The sequence below is a fragment of the Podarcis cretensis genome, assembly GCF_951804945.1.
Source record: "Podarcis cretensis genome assembly, chromosome: 3".
Lineage (NCBI taxonomy): Eukaryota > Metazoa > Chordata > Lepidosauria > Squamata > Lacertidae > Podarcis > Podarcis cretensis.
Window position 1 is genome coordinate 125,618,088 of NC_137172.1, and position 18,302 is coordinate 125,636,389.

General features: G+C 40.5%; 2 protein-coding genes across 7 annotated transcripts in view; one reads left to right on the top strand and one right to left on the bottom strand.

Moving 5' to 3' along the window:
* The window catches only part of ITSN2 (intersectin 2), a 78,453-nt gene extending 72,171 nt beyond the window's left edge, over positions 1–6,282 (top strand). For all 6 annotated transcript variants that reach the window (XM_079971128.1, XM_079971127.1, XM_079971132.1 and 3 more), the window contains 5 exons: positions 1,404–1,525; positions 1,613–1,695; positions 2,268–2,351; positions 3,790–3,963; positions 4,804–6,282. In XM_079971128.1, the coding sequence (XP_079827254.1) occupies positions 1,404–1,525; positions 1,613–1,695; positions 2,268–2,351; positions 3,790–3,963; positions 4,804–4,961 (621 nt within the window). In that variant the 3' untranslated portion in view covers positions 4,962–6,282. The remainder of the gene's footprint in view (positions 1–1,403; positions 1,526–1,612; positions 1,696–2,267; positions 2,352–3,789; positions 3,964–4,803) is intronic.
* Positions 6,283–7,679: 1,397 nt separating this feature from the next.
* LOC307213116 (uncharacterized protein) overlaps positions 7,680–18,302 on the bottom strand; it is a gene marked incomplete at its 5' end in the record, with an annotated part of 36,242 nt that continues 25,619 nt past the window's right edge. Inside the window, 4 exons of the mRNA XM_079970844.1 lie at positions 7,680–8,340; positions 12,055–12,199; positions 12,876–12,963; positions 14,103–14,180. Of these exons, the coding sequence (XP_079826970.1) occupies positions 8,187–8,340; positions 12,055–12,199; positions 12,876–12,963; positions 14,103–14,180 (465 nt within the window). The 3' untranslated portion in view covers positions 7,680–8,186. The remainder of the gene's footprint in view (positions 8,341–12,054; positions 12,200–12,875; positions 12,964–14,102; positions 14,181–18,302) is intronic.

The window sequence follows — 18,302 nt, forward strand, 5'->3', positions numbered from 1 at the left end:
ACCTCTTTACTATTTAATAGACTTCCTTGATCTACTAGGATGCTGAAGTTAACTGTATAATTTCAGTCTCCTATCAGTACTAATTTTGAATGTTTACACTACTGTCAGTAGGGACAGATCTTCTATAATTAGTGAGTGAAGGACTTTCTTTGGATTTTAAAAAAAGCATCTTAGCATTGGTTAGACAAAATCTTGGCTTTTCTCCTGAAAAACGGAAATTGCCACTGCCTCCTACATAGCTCATGTAGGAAATATCCTTTAGATAGTGCATCTCAATTTGTATTAATTTAATCAACAGCCCTTGTATGGACTGGTTCATTTCTGCAAGTCCATCATGCCAATGAGTGGTAAATGCGACTAAAAGTATGGCAAGGACTTACAGTGGAAAATAGAGTGCTTGCCTGCTTAATCAACTAATTGGTTGGGGAAATCAGATGAACTTTTAATCAACTAAAAAGGTGCCCTGGGTTTGTTCTTAAAAAAACAAGTAACCAGAATTTATAAAAAACTGCAGATGGTGAGTGAGCACCATAATGTGTGTGTTATAAAGAGGCATCCCAATTCTCTCTCTCATATGAGGGTTTCCCTCTTCTATGATGATGCCTATGATGAAACATGCATACATCCTCTGGAAGCAAAATATGATTCTTGTGTCAAAATATTTTACCAGTATGTGAATGCATACAAATTTAATCAACATAGAATCAATTAATCTTATGAACTGTAGTTCACTAATTGATCAGGTTGTATCCCTATGGGAGTTTCTCAGGGAAGTTCCATAGACACGAGTCTTCTCTTCCCAGCAGGAGAAAGTTTATTTTCTGTTGCAGAAATGTGTTACATCAGAATTTGCACCAAATAGTTGTTTTAGTAGTTTAGTATCCAGTGCTGGTCTCAAAGTAAGGAGATGAAGATTGGACAAAATTATAATCAAGAAAGGTTTTGCTGTCACCCAGGACTGCACCTTTCTGTGTTGTGTCCATCCGCTCATTTTCCTTGTTAGCCAAGGGATTTCCTTTTCCCTGCACAATTCTGAGGGCGAAGGCAGACTGATAGATGATCAATTTTTGCATCTTATCATTTGATAAACTGTATTACCCTGTCCACCAAGGGATATACAGTATCTTCTCCTCTTGATTGTTCTGATTGGGTGTGGTAAAAAAATCCATACCAATAGGCTGGACAACCAGATTGCCAACTGAAGATGATATTCACCCTCTGTGTATGCCCAGCCCCATAGGAAATAAGTTTCCTTAAAGATCTGGGGCCTCTTCCCCAGTGTAGCAGGGGGCTCTCTCTCATAGTGGTCTTAGCTGCAGTGGTCGCTTTGGACACAATTTAATTATAATTTCGTTTCATCCTGTCCAAGTGTTTTTTTTAAACTACCTTTGTGTTTCTTTCAGCCTGTTTTTCTTAATGAAGTCCTGGTGAAACTGCCGACTGACCCTTCCAGTGAAGAGCCAGTTTTCCACATCTCCCACATTGATAGAGTATACACACTAAAAACAGACAACATCAATGAAAGGTGAGCTCAGAGAATGTTCATCTCGCTTTGTTTTTGTGGTTCTTATTTTTGTAAAAAATTAAAATAAAATAATACTCACTTTCACAGAACTGCCTGGGTCCAGAAAATTAAAGGAGCATCAGAACATTATATTGAAACGGAAAAGAAGAAACATGAAAAGGCTTACCAAGGTGCTGAACATTGGTTGATAGGAACTTGAAGGAACAGGCTGTACCACAGACACCGCTGGATTCTGGTGTGAATGCAAGCCCGCTTCCTGGGCTTCTTGGGGACATCTCCTGGCCTGAATCTAAATGCCACATATTCCTATTCCCACATCACATTTTCAGGCTTCTTGACACGTGGGCACATTCCTAAAATATGCCTCTGGCTTTACAAGTGGCATGAAGGGGTTTTGAGTTGCAAGACAGTTGTGCTGTGGAAAGGATTCTGTTTACACAATGAAGGAATGTTGGTGAAACTGAACATGGAAAGTTTGTATTTCATGTGTCTACATTTCTACCTTGCCCAGGCAAATTTATACAAATTACAGGTGGATCCTGCTTCCTCCAGGATAGTTTCTAAACTTAATGAGATTTCAAAGCAGACAGAAAAACAAAACAAATTTTGTTGGCTGCAGTAATCCAGCTTCTGCGCAAACATGCCAATTTAGGTGCCTTGTGTTTTGTTCCATATGTTGCTCAGCCAGCTTTCTTTTTCTGTCCAAGCAATTTACTGGTGGTAAATTTGTTTTGTTTTTCAGCTCGGTCACAGAAGAGTTCAGGAATAGGACGTTTGATGGTGCATGTGATTGAAGCAACTGAATTAAAAGCGTGCAAACCTAATGGTAATAATTTAGGGACGGATGTTTGTCTTTGGTGATATAATTTCAAGTTCAGCAAACTAATATGTAGAGAGTCTAGTGTTACAAATAAGTAGTTGCCAAGCAATTTTCTGGAACTGAAAAACCTGTGTATTTATATAGTAAGAGAAATATGAAAAAAAATAGAATTGCAAACAACCTGAGCCTAGAATCAGAGCAGGGACTGGTTTTAATGGTGCAATTGGAGCAACGGCCTCAGGGCTCACGCCAACAGGGCGCCCACACTTGGAACTTTGAGTTTTGTTTTGCTTTTTAAGTCTCTAGCCCTTCTCAAAGGTAAGTTATGAAGCTTAATTTGCAGGCAACATTCCAAGCAATTTATGTGCAAGGAATCAGACTGACATTTCAGACTTCTTTTTTAAAAAAAAAATCAAGTAAGCCAAAACTACGCAATAAAAATAAGAGAGGTACAAATACAAAAAACAGAAGCAGCCAAGTATCTCTGGAAGAAACTTAAATCAAGTAAGTATAGTACTTCAGACCATTCTTTTCAAAGTTTGGATTTCACAAGTATGAGGCATGGTGCTTATGGACAAATAAACCATTTCACAAAAGGAATATTGATTTTTTTTTTGGAGGGTGGTGGGTAGATTCACACCTTCTATATGATATGGTATCCATTTATTGACTTTGTTACGGCAACTGAACATGGTTTTTACCCACCCAATTCATGGAACCTTATGGAGGGACACTTTGATTGAATTGCCTTTGAGGGGCTGTCTAAAACTACAACCATCAGCCACCATTTTTCTTTCTTTTCTGTACAACTACAAAGCTCTGCTTTCCTGTTGTGGATAAGTTTTGTTACTTGAAATTAAAAATCTTTTTTTTTCTTCAAAAAAAAAAAAGATTTTATGCCTATGATATGAGCACTAAATCCCTTTTTCCAGCCATTTAACACCTCCTCCTGTATCTTCATGACAGCTGCATGAAGTAGGTTAGGCTGAGAGTTGATGCCTGGCCCAAGGCAGGAAGTGAACAAAAACAATGAGTTTTAAATGTGAATATGAGCATGTTCAGAGTATTTTCTTTTTGCTATCAAGTTTGGTAAAATGTTGTTGTGTTTTGCCTTGAGAGTTGTAAAATTGCACATGCTCCAACTATTTTATTTTTATTTTTTGTAGTCAGACAAAGTTTATGCCATAATAAATTTGATAGCCTTTTAAAACCCTACAGGATTTAGTCTGTGGCACCTTATTTCAGGAATGCTTTTTAGGGACCTGGCTTAAGAACTGCACCAGGGCTTCCAACAGCTTTAATCCAACCTTGAATCCAATCAGAGCAATTTAAACACAACTTTTTTTTTTTACCCTCTTATGAAAATAGTCTCCTTAACTCTGCTCCGATTTGCTTACATTATTCTTTTTAAAGGTTAATGTGTACACTTCTGTTTTATGTTAAGGGAAGAGCAACCCATACTGTGAAATTAGCCTGGGGTCTCAAAGCTACACAACAAGAGCACTGCCAGACACTTTGAACCCAAAATGGAACTTTAACTGCCAATTCTTCATCAAGGATCTATATCAAGATGTTCTGTGTCTCACCATGTTTGACAGGGATCAGTTCTCACCCGATGGTAGGTGCTGCATTTTGTCTGTGAGAGAGATCATTCTTTGTCCCTTGTTAATGACTAGGAGCTGGTATGGCATGGGCTGGAGCTTAAGCACAAACGTATCAGTTCTGACTACCCAGTGGCCCCATTTAGGCTGTTTGTTGTGTACTCTACACCTAAATAGAGCTATTTGGGAAAGAGAGGTGCTCACTGCCAAGTCCATCTGTACCATTTGTTTCTTGCTCCGGTGCATTATAAATACACCCCATTTTCAACAAACAGATCTTTATTCCCTGACTCTGACCATGTTTGTTTACTGTGTCCCAAGCAAGAAGGATCCCATCATCAACTGTGTTGAGGTTCTTTTCCCACTTATGACAAATTACCTGCCCCACTTCTGTTTGCTCCTCCTTCCAGTTCATTTTTGGGGGTTCCCATTTTTGTTGCATTTTGTCTGTTAGGGAACTAAAGATAAACAAATGCATTGCCAAGAGATGTTTGATACTGTATTTGAAGAAGCAGCCTGCTTTAAACACGTTTCATATGTCAGTTTCTAGACTGAATCCTCAACTGTATTCTATTTCATATCAGGGGGGAAGCGCTTTTCACCCTGAACCTGCTCTGAGAATGCATTCTAGGGCAGCCATCTGAACATGCTATTATGCTTCTCCATTCCTTATCGCATGTGACTCAGACTTCATTTCCTCCTCATTTAGCCACTTCACACTTACTTCTGAGTAAATGCATAATATAAGCTTAAGCTGTAGCTCTCTTTGAGTTTACTCTCAAATTAGTGTGCATTGGATTGCAGCCCTCATTATTTAACACAGATTTGAGTATGTTTTATGTGTTGTTGTTAAACAGATTTTTTGGGCCGCACTGAAGTTCCAGTAGCCAAAATCAGAACAGAGCAAGAAAACAAGGGACCTACAACTAAACATTTACTGCTGCATGAGGTACCAACAGGGGAAGTTTGGGTACGCTTTGATTTGCAGTTATTTGACCAGAAAACACTCCTCTGAAAAGGTGTTTTTTGTAATATTAGGAACTACAGACTGCTGAACTGCTGCCATTTGAAAGTTTTGCAAATAATTCTTCCTTACAGGCAGGTACCTGAGAGCAATGTGTGCTGCAAAATCACTTTACTTGGTCACTTGTACATCATTTCTCTGTGGGGGTTGCTTACGTTTGTGACAATCTATGCAATGTAAAATGTACTGTATATAGAGATCCTGTAGCAGTGCCTTTCTTTAGAATACGGAAATTTTTGAATGCTGATGCCAATGTATCTTTTCAATGTAATTTTCACAGCTCTTTAAAGTATTAATTAGGAATGTGGCATTAAAATGTTTAAAGTGTAGCCACTTGGATTAATGTGTGTGTGTGTGTGTGTGTGTGTGTGTGTATGCACATGTCACTCACATACATGCTGAGGGAATGATTTCATTCAGGGCTAGAATAATTGAATCTCACGCCTGAAAAATGTAATCTGCTTGAACCTCATCTCAGGATATTAATTGCAGGAAATATATGCTGAAGTCTTAGCACTTCGCGATCCTTTAAATACTGTATATCATTAATAGGAAGTTTATTTATTGATTAGGAAATTTCAAGAATTTCTTCAGTTCTGTTTAGCATTTCATAACCAGATTTTGGTTATAAGGAAAAACTAGAAAATTTTCCTTTTAAAATACTGGTTGATAATCATGAATACGTTTCATGTGATTTGTTTAATATATTTATGTAAATAAATACTTGGGTTTCCTGGAAGATGCCCGTAAAATGTGCACCTTTAAGCTTCGCCAGTGGGCCCAAGGCAGTGAAGGTTACATCACCCTTGGATCGGCATAGAGAATAAAATGAGCTTATTAAAATGATTCGTCTAGATTCAAATGGAGGCATACTGATTTTAAAAAGCATATTTTATTGTACCTCTGAATGTGAAAAACACAGGAACTACATTCAAGAAAATATAAACAAAATGTAAATCATACTTGTTACGGGTACTGCTCATAGGATACAATGGGATTAAATATTCAGCAAGACAGATCGTCCTCTTGGCAAGAGGCAAAAGTGCCCACTGGATCGTTCTCCTGTGCAAAAGACCTGTAGCACAGCTGCACCTTGTAGAAGAAGTACAAAAAGGCTGGCAGCAGAAGTTGCCAGTTTCAGGCATTGGACAAATTTCTCAGAACCTCTGCATTTTTCACTCCTCTCTCTGCTATTTAAGTACTGCTTTCAATGCAAAGTTAGTGGAGTTGTATCCTTTAGGTGCTATATTGCTTAACAAGTTTTAACAGAATTGCAAACTTGACCTGAATAAAAGTTTTCTGTGTTTAATTATTTCTATTTTTATCTTATCTTATTTTATTTTAATGTGATTTTCCTAGAGCATATATTCAATTCAAAGTCAGATCCCACATTCCAAAAACTGGCTTGTGACAACTTTTCCTGGGCAGGAATAAAAACAAACAGCTATTTCAATTTACTTGAGCAAGTATCTACATCTAACTCAATACATACTTGAAATATAACAAAATCACCACACTTCTGCAACGAATAAACAGATGAATTGGTACAAATTTTAAAGCAACAAAGGCCTTCAATTTTAATAATACCACTATTAATCATTTCAACTAGTTTGCCTAAATTGTGTGTGTGTTGCAAGGCATCTGCAAAAATTTCTCAACAATTGACCCACTTCAGGATAATATCTTGGAGAGAGCAAAGTTCCTTAGTAGACACTCTACAGTGTTCATCCAAATTGCCGTCTTCATTCATTGGTTTCATACACCAGGGGCGTGAAGGGTCTGTCCAACTATCAGATGTTTGCTCCTGGCAGATGATACAAGTTCTAGCTGGACTGTCTCAATCTGTTTATCAGCTGTTGCTACTGCTCCTTTATATATCTATTTTGTACAGCTGCGATGGTCATGCCAACTGGATCTCAGACTGAGTAAATGGTATCTTTCACATTATTGCAAGGGACTAACAACTGTCTAAGAGTACTGCATCCTTAATAACTTGACTGTTTCTTACAAAATCAGTAACCTTTTAGGGACCTGGTTTTGGGTCACACAAGGTCAACATTACCAGCTGTTAGATACCAGTGCATAATACTTGGTATAATGCCCCCCTCTGCTTTTCAACTGAACCAACTGCAGCAAGGTAAGTGGATGATCTACACCAAAAGCATCTTCTTCTACGCAAGCCCCACTCTTTTTGGAAGGTAGATTTTATGAAAGATGAAACCATAGTATTGTCTTCAACTAAATAGTGCATTTAGTTGTCTACATATAAGAGTGTAATATATCCCTCGCTATGTTTCAAACCCACTTCTGTGCAGGAGGATTCCCTACTGTTAATAGGTTTGTGCTTTATGTTATTGTGCTGTGGCCAAAATCAGTAACGGCTATAGTGCTCAGGTTTGTGCACATCTGTAAAGGACTTAATCCATGTGTTCCTGGAACATTATGCCAGACAGAAACAGTTTTATTTGTTCTAGGATGTTTCATATGTACGGCACTGCTATACTCAAAAGTAAAAAAAGTGCTGTACACAGGGTAGAACTCCTAACTTGGGGGAATAAATATATCACTGCTGTTGCTTGCCATGCATCTTCCTGAGCTATCTCTGTCTAATCTAATGCAATAGCTGGGGCTCTATCCTGCTAACTGTGGCTCAGAATCCACACTGCTTTTGGTTTGCATCTTAGATAAGGAATCCATTTCAAAGGCATATCATTGGGAAGCAGATTTTATTGCTGGTTTCCAAACTGATGAGCCAGTTAGTATTTGATTTGTCAAAAGACAGGGCATGCGGGTGAAATCTGGTTTCCTGGCAGAGCCATCTCTCGTTCAGCAGAAGCCAGGACGGGTCCCCCTACCTCTTGAAATCCACAGAAGTCAGGTTTCTAGATGTGCGCATTTTTCTCCTTTTAACAGAATGAAATTAGACCATTATCAGGCACTAATGCTTACTGCTGCTGCAACAGATGTACACTGCTGTGTTGAGACTGTGTGACACTCAGAATAAAATGTAAAATGGCAAATGGACCAGTACTCTTAACATTCCCTTTCCACTTCATTGACATTGAGAACAAAACCTTGTTAACGTGTAGATATACTGGTGAACACCACATAGCTATACTATTAGGGGTGGAGTGGTAGGAAAATCATCTTCAGTGGGCCATCTCCTTCCCTTGTCTTAGAAGGCAGATGGCTATAATGCTGGCAGGAGGAGTGGGGTTAGGCCAAGACCAGTCCATGCTTCAGACTGGGGAGCAGGTTCCTCTCAGGGCTCCTGGCTTTCCCGGTTGGTGAGCCCCTACTGGCTAGGATATTTTTCTTCTTTCGTGTTCTCGCTTGTTCTTTACCTTTCCTAGCTCTCTTATGTGCCTTCCTACAAAAAAGAAGAAGGAGAATAGGAACCACTCACCTTGCTGAGGGTCTACTCTTGTCACATCCCTCCCCTGTTTCCAAAGGATGAGATTGCAAGTGTGTCTACCTGCTACGGAAATATGCCTAGGCCAGTTGGGAGTCCAACTCCCAGCATGGCCAATGCTCAGGATGAAGAGAGTTGTGATCCAGCAACAGCTGGGGAACCACAGATTCCCCATCCCTTCCCCTGCATACTTCTGTTGTCCCTACAAAAAAACCTGGGAAACCTGGAACTATGTACTTTATAGTCAAAGGTGCTCTGCTGTAGTTGGGGTGACTGAATCTGTGTGGAAGAAAGCACTTTTCCAGAAAGAGAGCAGCCAGGTTGGTAATAAAAAGAACCTTTCACAATGGAAAAACATCCCTTTGACAAGGACATTTACCTACTAGATGGGTGTAATGGGGATTAAACTAGTAGGGTGAGAGGAAATTACCCTTGCCACTTTTAAAAGTCTCTCACTCTATAAATTATGAAAAAGGGAGAGAAGAAGGATCACACTAGGCCCCCAATTCCATTCATTGCTCTCTTGAGATGACCTCTAGGATGACCTTCCAGAGTCAGTGCACCAAACAAGACTAAACTCCCCCAAGCAAAGCATAGAGTTTAAAGTTATCTACCTTGCTTACTGGTTTCTGAAAGTCTCATGAGATTTCACAAGGCTGAAGAGATCTCACGAGAGTCTGCCACCGCCTAGGAAGGAAGGCAGAGAACTTAAAAAGTTTGTTTCCACTTCCGATGCTTTCTGCCATGGTGAAAAATGTCTCCCACGCTAGCGGAGATCGCTCATGCAGCTAATTAAGGATAATTTGAGAGTAATTATCCTTACAAGCCCCACCCCCACCCTGAGCTGGGGTGTGTGTGTGAGCTTTCACTCGCAGATCGTCTGATACCTGCCTCTTGTTCCGGTGGAATGTGGGAGGCAGGGGACGCTGAGTGCATAGTACCGCATGTGTCAGAAACTCCAACGCAGTCACTATGAGCAGAGCTTCTGTTTCTTAGGATGGATTTGGATCTAAGTAACAGGTGTGTTCTGGACTAAGGGGACAAGATAACCTGCTAAATGAATCAGCCACTGAGTGCCAAGGATTTTCATCGTAGCTGGTAACCATCGTAACATGGTATGTAGGGGGAGGGGAGCCTTTACCCTTTCTTTATATACATTATATTTGCTGTTTTATGATTCAGCAAGCCTCCCCTGAAGTATTAATTGTTAATGGATTGAAAAAATGCAAGAGGGAATTAACGAGAACTTCATAATTTTTATGGATTAGTTGCAAGAATTGAACTGTGTGAAAACATTGTAATGATTTGTGGCATTGACCTACGGAATGGTAAAGAGGGCTTTGGTTCTGACTTATCATGGCTTCAGCAAGATACCAGCTTATTAACGGATAGGAGAGGGATCAAAGAAGTTAATTCTGGGGCTATGGCGAGATGCCAGACTTCTCTTTGTCTTGAAGGATAAGTAAAATGGTGTGTGACACAGTGAAAATTGCAGTCCTTGACAGAAAGTGAAAGTGAAGGGAAATGCTGAGGATGGATTACAACATGACGAACGTAAAACAAACATTTCACACAGAAATTTACAGGATAAAAACTCCCATTGCAAAATTAATGGATATGGAACAGTTAAATATGAATGAAAGTCATCAGATCAGTGGCTATTAAAATAAAGGATCAAGATCGGAACTGTTATATTTGAACTAAGAGTATTGGAGCAGGACGAAATAAGAACATCATTCCCCGAAATCCAGAACACAGGAAGTCATTCAAAATTATTTAATTTGGTATTGGATAATTGGCTTTTTTAACTGTATTATAATTTGGTATTGCATTAATGTGGTTTTTATTGGATTATTATAAATGAAAATTAATTTTTAAAAATATTTTTTAAAAATAATCCATGCCAGGAAAACCCTATGCTAAAGGAGCTTTTAAGCTTGCCACCTTCTGTGAAATTGTGTAAGTTAAACACGTGTAAAATTGTGTAAGTTAAACACGTGTGAAATTGTGTAAGTTAAACACTTACACAATTTGAACATGGGTTCAAATGCAAGCTGTAACCAAGTCTCAGGGACCAGCACTGCAATCCACCTCCAAGGGTAGGGGGTGAGGGACTTTCCAAGCCATAGAGTGTCACGTGAAGCACTTCCAGATCCTTAGAATCATAGAATTGTGGAGTTGGAAGGCAACCCCCCATGGGTCATCCAGTCCAACCCCCTGGAAAGCAGAAATCACAGCTAAAGAATCCCTGACAGATGATCATTCAACCTCTGTTTAAAAAACCCCAGTGAAAGAGAGGCCACCATCTTCCAAGGTAGCCCGTATGTTCAGAAAGTTCTTCATAATTTTTAGTTGGAATCTCCTTTCTTATTTGAATCCATTGGTTTGAGTCCTACCCTCTGGAGCAGCAGAAAACAAGCTGGCTCCATCTACCATGGGTATTTGAAGACAGCCATCATATCTCTCAGGTTCCTCTTTTCCAGGCTAAACATACCGAGCTCCTTCAACCATTCCTCATAAGGCTTGGTTTCCAGACCTGGATCACCTTGGGCACATGTTCCAGCTTGTCAATAGCCCAGAACCAGACACGGCACTCAAGTGTACTCTGACCAAGGCAGAGTAGAGCAGTACTACAACTTCCCTTGATCTGTACACTAGATTTCTGTTGATGCAGAGTTCTCCAAGAGATTTTATTATGACTGAGCCACTGGTTCATAAGAACATTTGCCAACATTTGCCCAAAACCTGAAGACTCTGCAGTCCTGGCTTTGGAAATAGATTATTTCCAGAAAACCACTACAGTGGTACCTCGGTTCTTGAACGTAATCTGTTCCGAAAGACTGTTCAAGTTCCGAAACATTTGAAAACTGAGGCGCAAAGGGCTGTCTGCAAATTCAATTGAGAAAACTGAAAAACACGCAGTGGAAGGCAATCGCTACTAAAAATGGTGATACTCCCTACCCTCACAAACAGGCAAAACACCTGCCCACGCTCAGAAAGTAGACTAAAGATAAAAATCAAAAGGTAGTCAACTTCCTCAAAGAGCCACATCTATAAACAAACTGATAATGAGTGAGTACTGGTCAAACAAGGAAATGCCAGCCAATTCCTGGTTAATGATGGTTTCAGGGGGGGGGAAACAGTACAGATGAATGCATTTATGCTTTGTGATTATGACAGCATTTAGAAGATGGAGAGTTCAGATGATGAAACACCTTAGGTCAGGCATGTCCAACTCCCAAGAGACTGTGATCTACTCCCAGTATAAAAAAACTGGCAGTGATCTACCCATTATCATGGGAGGGAGGAGGAACATGCGTGGGGTGGGTGAACAGCCCAGAGTTGTTGAGCTTTTTTGGGGAGGATTGCACAGTTTTTTAGCTTCTCTCCCATAAATTTTTGTACATGATAAGGATCCCGCGATCTACCAGGATCAGCCAGGGATCTAAGGGTATATCACAAAGTACAGGTTGGACATCCCTGCCTTAGGTGTAACCAACAGCCCCTTCTTCAACGGAAAAGAAAGCATGCACACATTTAAGCTTTTAAATTAAAACCACTGGCTATGTTATTCACATGTTCCATGGTAAGTGCATAAAACAGCTCTACTTCCCCTCTTGTGTGAAATATGGAATAAAGAGAATTTCTTTAAAAAGCAGTGACAAACTTTACCGGCTCTTTTGACGAATCTCACTTTCTATGTATCCAGCTGGAATTTTTAACCACTCTATTGGATTCATAAGTTGCCGACTCAACGGAAGGAGTGGCAGTTCCGCCTTATGGAGCTCATTCATCTCTTTGGAGGAAAATACTTTTCCTGTAGGAAGTCAAAAGCATGAAGGTTATTTCCATAAACTGGACTGGCTGCTTTCAGAGAGAAAGGAAAGGCAAAACTAAGGTCAAATTCACTCCTCTCAGACATATAGCACCACCAACTTTACCACTTCATAAAGTTTGGGAGAAGACCGAATGAACCTAAGTGATTATATCTGCATCCTTCAGTTCCTCCATCCTGTATCTCGAGTTAAAATGGCCATAGCCAGAGGATGGAAAACAGATCCCGACTTTTATATCCACCCTTGGTATAGTTGCCTAGCCCCTGTGGAAAGGCCAGCCCATGATGTGTGGTGGGCTGAAGGCCAGGCCAAGCCAGATATGTTTGATGCAGCGAAGTTCCCACTCTTTTCCTTTATAAATACTTCCTCCAAGAGTCTGGAGCCATCCAGTGCTCATGCTGGGTTCTGGAGAGGATACATCAGATAATTCTCTTTTTAAGTGCATTTCTGTCCTTATTACTTATGGGATTTAACAATGTAAAATTATTTGTGAGAGACCAGGGTGTGTGGGTTTATTCCTGTTGCCTTTATTCTATTGTTTTATACAAAATCAATAGAACATATCTGAGGTTGGGGGGAACTAGTCTATTGGGCATTAAGTCTCGAAACAGAATGCGTCACAGAAGCCCATAGCCAAGCACTGCAGCATAGGAATACCTGTGTCACACTGCTGAATAATGCCAGCCTCAAGGTATCTTCCTCGTATCTCCTTTAACAAGGGATCGTATAAAGGTGGAACTGAAACCTATTAAAAATACAGGCAAGTTCTTACTTCCTTTCCCTTTTTAAAATTATTTATGAAGTCTTAACATTCACAGCACATGAACAACCAAACATAAATGTTACACAGCGCACAGTATTTTTCCAGCTTGTTTTTTTTTTATTAGTAGTAGTAGTAGCATTAGTAGTAGTAATAGTAGTAGTACTTCACCCATCTTCCTGGGCTGCCCCAGCCACTCCAGGTGGCTTCCAACATATATAAAAGCATTGTGCATTAAAAAGCTTCCCTATACAGGACCGTCTACTCATCTCCTTGATATCTGCTGGATGTCCCAAAGGGAGGGCACCACCACTGAGGCCTTCTGCCTGATTCCCTGTAGCTTCACTTCTCACAGTGAGGGAACTGCCAGAAGGCCCTTGGAGCTAGACCTCAATGTCCGGGCAGAATGATGGGGGTGGAGATGCTCCATTAACTATACTGGGCCAAGGCCATTTAAGGCTTTAAAGCTCAATACCAACATTTTTAATTATGCTCAGAAACGTACTGGAAGCCAATGTGGGTCTTTCAGGACCATATAGAATAGACAGTATATTGGTACATAGCTCCAATCCATGTGTATACAACAGCAGACTCAAATCCAAACACATCTAAGTATTCGTAACTGATGGCATACATGAGAGTGGGCATTCTGAGGATCTGGGGATCCACTTATAAATCCCATCAAAACATCCATTTCAGAAGAGAAGTTTTGGTTTATGGCATATATAGTTTGGTGCTTAAGAGAACAAGTTCAGATTTTGGAGTTTCTTGTGAAAGTGTACCCCCACCCCCAAGTCCAAATTCAAGCCACTGGGAACTGAGAAAAGAAAGTCCACAGCCACAGTACTGTGGGGAATTCATGAAATGTGAATTGTGTATGTCCAAGGGTGGGGAAGAAAATGTGAGGATCCTGATGGGAAAGGTCAAGTGTGTGAAGGTGTGTTTGCCAGTGGGCAATTCCCTAAACTGCCAAATAATTCACAATGTGTTATTTATTTAATTTGTAAAAATTGTTAATGCATACACATCCCTTCACAGGCTCTGCCCATGATGCCAAGAAACCAATACAATTCTCATCAGTGCTTAGCCAACGTGCAATAAATTCAGCATGTTGGCTCTCCTACCTTGCAAGTGTTTGTAGAACACTTCAGAAAGAAAGGATCATAAGAGGAAGTATTATAGCTTTCTAAAAATGCACTGCCCTGTAAAAGAAGAAAAAGTGAAAGTCAAGCTATGGCTGCAACAATAATAGCAGGTAGCTAATATTTTCTATGTAATCCCTAAAGTATACCTTTCAGATAAAGTATCGTAGATGAATATTCATAGTACCTCAACATTTAGCTAGCATTTACTCCATCAACTTAATGCATCAATGGCACCATTGATTTCATAAATCAAGTCACAACAGTAACTTTTTAATCTTTCAGCATTACCAAGGTTGTCATTTTTTGTACAATAGTCCCCAAATTACAAATTATGTGCATTAAGCTCTCTGTTACCAAAAACAGGTTTTGTGGTCACTAAATGTCAAATTACATATAGCATTAAGCTCATATTTTTTAAGGTGTACTTATCACCAGCAATTCTCCCCCCCCCAAAAAAAAGCATCTGTGTGGGGCCCCATGTGGATTTGACAACCCCTCCGCCAGTCAGGTAAGCGAGGCACTGGCCTTTGGGAAGGGGTGAAGCTCTGGCAGGGTCCTAGAGCCCTCCCACCTTCTTCACAAAGGTGGAAAGCGTTTTAGGGCTGGTGGGGTGTCAAATGTTACCAAGGGCCACCAAAAAAGGCCTCATGCGGCCTTCAGGCTGTGGGTTGGACCACCCTGAGATAAACCTTTCTCCTCACACTGCTTCCTTCTCTAAGTTTTTATCAAAAGGTGCTAGTTGCTTCACTATATGAAGTAGGAACTTCAGAGTAAAAATAAGTTGTGAGGTATTTTCAGGAGGAAAACAGCATGTGTCCATGTCATGGTATTGCCAGAGAATGCAGGGGAGGAGCAGACAGGCAGAGGGAGGGGGCAGGAAGTGGCGATTGAGGAAAGAGGGGAAAGCCAGGAGGCGGGACGGCTCACAGATGTGGAACCAGAGCCTCAACACCGCACAGGAAGTTCTGGCACAGACAGTGAAACAATGCCTATTCCATCTGCCAGGGAAAGGAGAGTGTTAAAGAGAGGCATCAAGTGAAACTTCCCCGCCTTTTCTGTTGGAGAAGGAGCTGGCAAAAGCCACTCCCAGAATCTGAGCTCGAGGACTCGGATGCATGATTGTAATGTGCTGCCTGTACATATGTAAAATAAAGACTATATATATATATATATATATATATATATATATATATATATCTGAGTGAGCAGAGGTATTTCTTGCAAAGAGCATTCATAAGCCATCACAGTCCATGAGGCAAGAGAGAGGCTTTTTTAAAAAAAATATTCCCATCTGACATAGGCCTCCCCCCACAGAAATACTTTGTCTTAAAAAATGAAGTTGTCAGTACTAAGTATGCTAAAAAAAATTGTGCTGAACATAACATTTAATTTGAAGAACTTCTTAATCAAAGAGTGGGACACATGACAAAACTACACCATGCTGTTATCTTTAAGCCTGTATATCTGCTCCAAAACAAGAAACCTTGCAATCTGCAGCTCCATGGAGGAGCTAACGCTTTCCAACAAAAACAAGTTGGCATCCCCACTTAAGTGCAGCACAGGAGTCTTTTGCCAATGGCATTCACAGGAGAAACCACATCACAAACCAGGTAGCTCAGGCGTTATCACATACAGGTGAGGCTTTCAATACAAGTTAAGCTTTCATTTCATTGCAAGGATTGTAGCCCTGCAAACAAATGTAGGATACATCCCTGCTCCATTGAGCTTACAATCTTGTATGGTATACACCTTTGTGTACTACACACCTTTTGGAGTCAAAGTGTTGCATCAGACAGTTGATAAATGATGTCCTTAACTGTCCTGCTTGGTTCTCTCTTTCACTTCATGATATCCATAGTGCAGGTAACACTGAATACAGAGTATCTCACCACACAATTCATCAGCAGCATTGACAGAACACATGAGAAACATTAGAAAGTGTGAGTCCCTGAACCTTGTCTACCGTGGCTGGCGCTTTTTGCAGGCCACGGCACTGAAGGGACCCCAAGCATCTTCCGTCTTCAAGGATATTTTGTAGTGTCACTATTCTTGTGCCGAGCCTGATATCTCCTGTAGGACTGGATCGGTGGAGGTATAGGGAGAAAGAAAGGGTTATGGGAATGGTAAGCGCTGAAGTCATGAAGAGGCTCGTGTTCTGAAGGTGGAGGCTGCTGTGTAGGTAGAGATAGTTCAGAAGCTGAAGCGTCAGAAGGCGGCTCAGAAGCAGCAGCTGGAGGAGCAGCAGGAAGACGAGGCGGGGAGACATTCTGCAAAGCAGCTGAAGGACTGGGCAGTTCTGAGGAGGTCAGCTGTAAGAAGGGAGACTGAAAGAAAAGAGAAGGCGAGTGGAGGAAAGGGGGAACTGGAGGAAGCAAATGAAAGAAATGAGGTGGGACTGAGGGAGGAAGCATGACGGAGGGGAGAACGACGATTGGTGGGGATGTGGAAGGGGAGACGGAAAGGAGAGAAAATGGAAATGGGGGCAGAAAAGAGGGAAAGTATGAGCCAGAGGAAGAAGACTCAAAAAGTGGGTGGAAAGGGGGAAGAAGCACACAAAGGGAGGCTGGGGAACCAGGATCAGATGAAGCCTAACGGAACGGAAGACACAAGCAAAGGACAAAACAAATACATGAACAGAAAAGCACTGAAGGCAACAGCTAATATAAGGAAATTACAATTCCAGTATGGTAAGTGCCGCTCTTCCTTTGTATAAAAGGTGCATACTGATTTATTTTTGATTCAGGTAGGTAGACGTGTTGGTCTGACATAGTCGAAATAAATAAATAAAAACTGTCTGAAGAAGTGTGCATGCACAAAGAAGCTTATACCCATAACAAACTTAATTGGTCTCTAAGGTGCTACTAGACAATTTCTTATTTTAATTTTTTTATTTTATTTGTATACCACCCTTCATCCAAAGATCACAGGACAGTTCACAACATAAAAATAGAAAATATGGACCCAATCCTAGGAATCATTTGTAAATATACCTCCACCTGTCCCTATTTACAAGGGGTAGCCCCTTTTCTCTATTACATTACATCCCCCAATAAATCAAATCACTGACCCAATTTTTGCAGATGTTTTGTTGAAATGTCATTAGTGTGAATGGCTGGTCTCTGTTTTCAGGCTTCAGCAACCTGCACCAGGTCTTCAGAAATATCTGAGTGCAAGGTTGAAGTTTGCCTCAGGCGCACAAGTGTGTGCACTCTAAGGGCATTTCACACAGCAGTAGCTGAAGTTCATTATGAACAGACTGAAGGCCATTCAGAGTTTTGTTAATTCTATCTTTTATAGCCAAACAAGTTGTTGGGAACAAGCTGTTGTAGCATAAATTATACAGTATGCAGCAGACAGGATAGCATCTTCAGCAACATGTAATAATAACTGCGTTTCTAGTTTCATCTGTGAAACATGGCTGGGTAGGTAATTGCTTGCTTTGTGTTCCAAAAGAAAAGGACTCTTGTCCTTCAAAACTGTGTCTGCCCACAAACATGCAAACAGATAAGCAACCACAAGTAATTTTATATGGTAGTACACAGCCCTAAAGAGAGTATGAAATCTGAAAACTGATCTTTAAAAAATGAAAGCTGTGTACATTGGAAAATGTGCCATCATACATGTTTTCAATATTGGATTATGTCTTTTTGTTTAATCCTGTGCTCTTGAGTCTCTCTCTCTCTACAAAACCCAACCACTGATCAGCCACTCACTGGCCTCCGTGGTTAGTTGCTAATTTTGTGGTATTTTCATTAGCAAGAAGCAAAGCCAGGAGGAGAACGGCATTATATTTCAAAGAACAGTGACTTAAGCTTTGCCCATATTAGGGTGTAAACATGCATGCGGATTGAACAAATCTGATTTTTCTGCATGTGCTTTTGCCCACATATGAGAACTCTGAATTTTATGTCTGTGTCTATCTCAATGTTTCTCACTGACAATTGTGGGCAGTGCTTGAGGAGATCTAGCTGTGCTATATTCTTGTCTGCTCTCAGCTTCCCCTAGATTACTGCTTCCGCACCATCCATTTTTTTCCATTTAACTTCTTTCATGTTTTTGGTGCATTTATCTGGAAGTTCCAGACATCAGTTCCTTCATGACACATGTGCAAGTTTCGTTTCCCTGTGCGCACACACATTTTTTAAAAAAACTTTTTTGTCCACAGCATTATGCACCCAA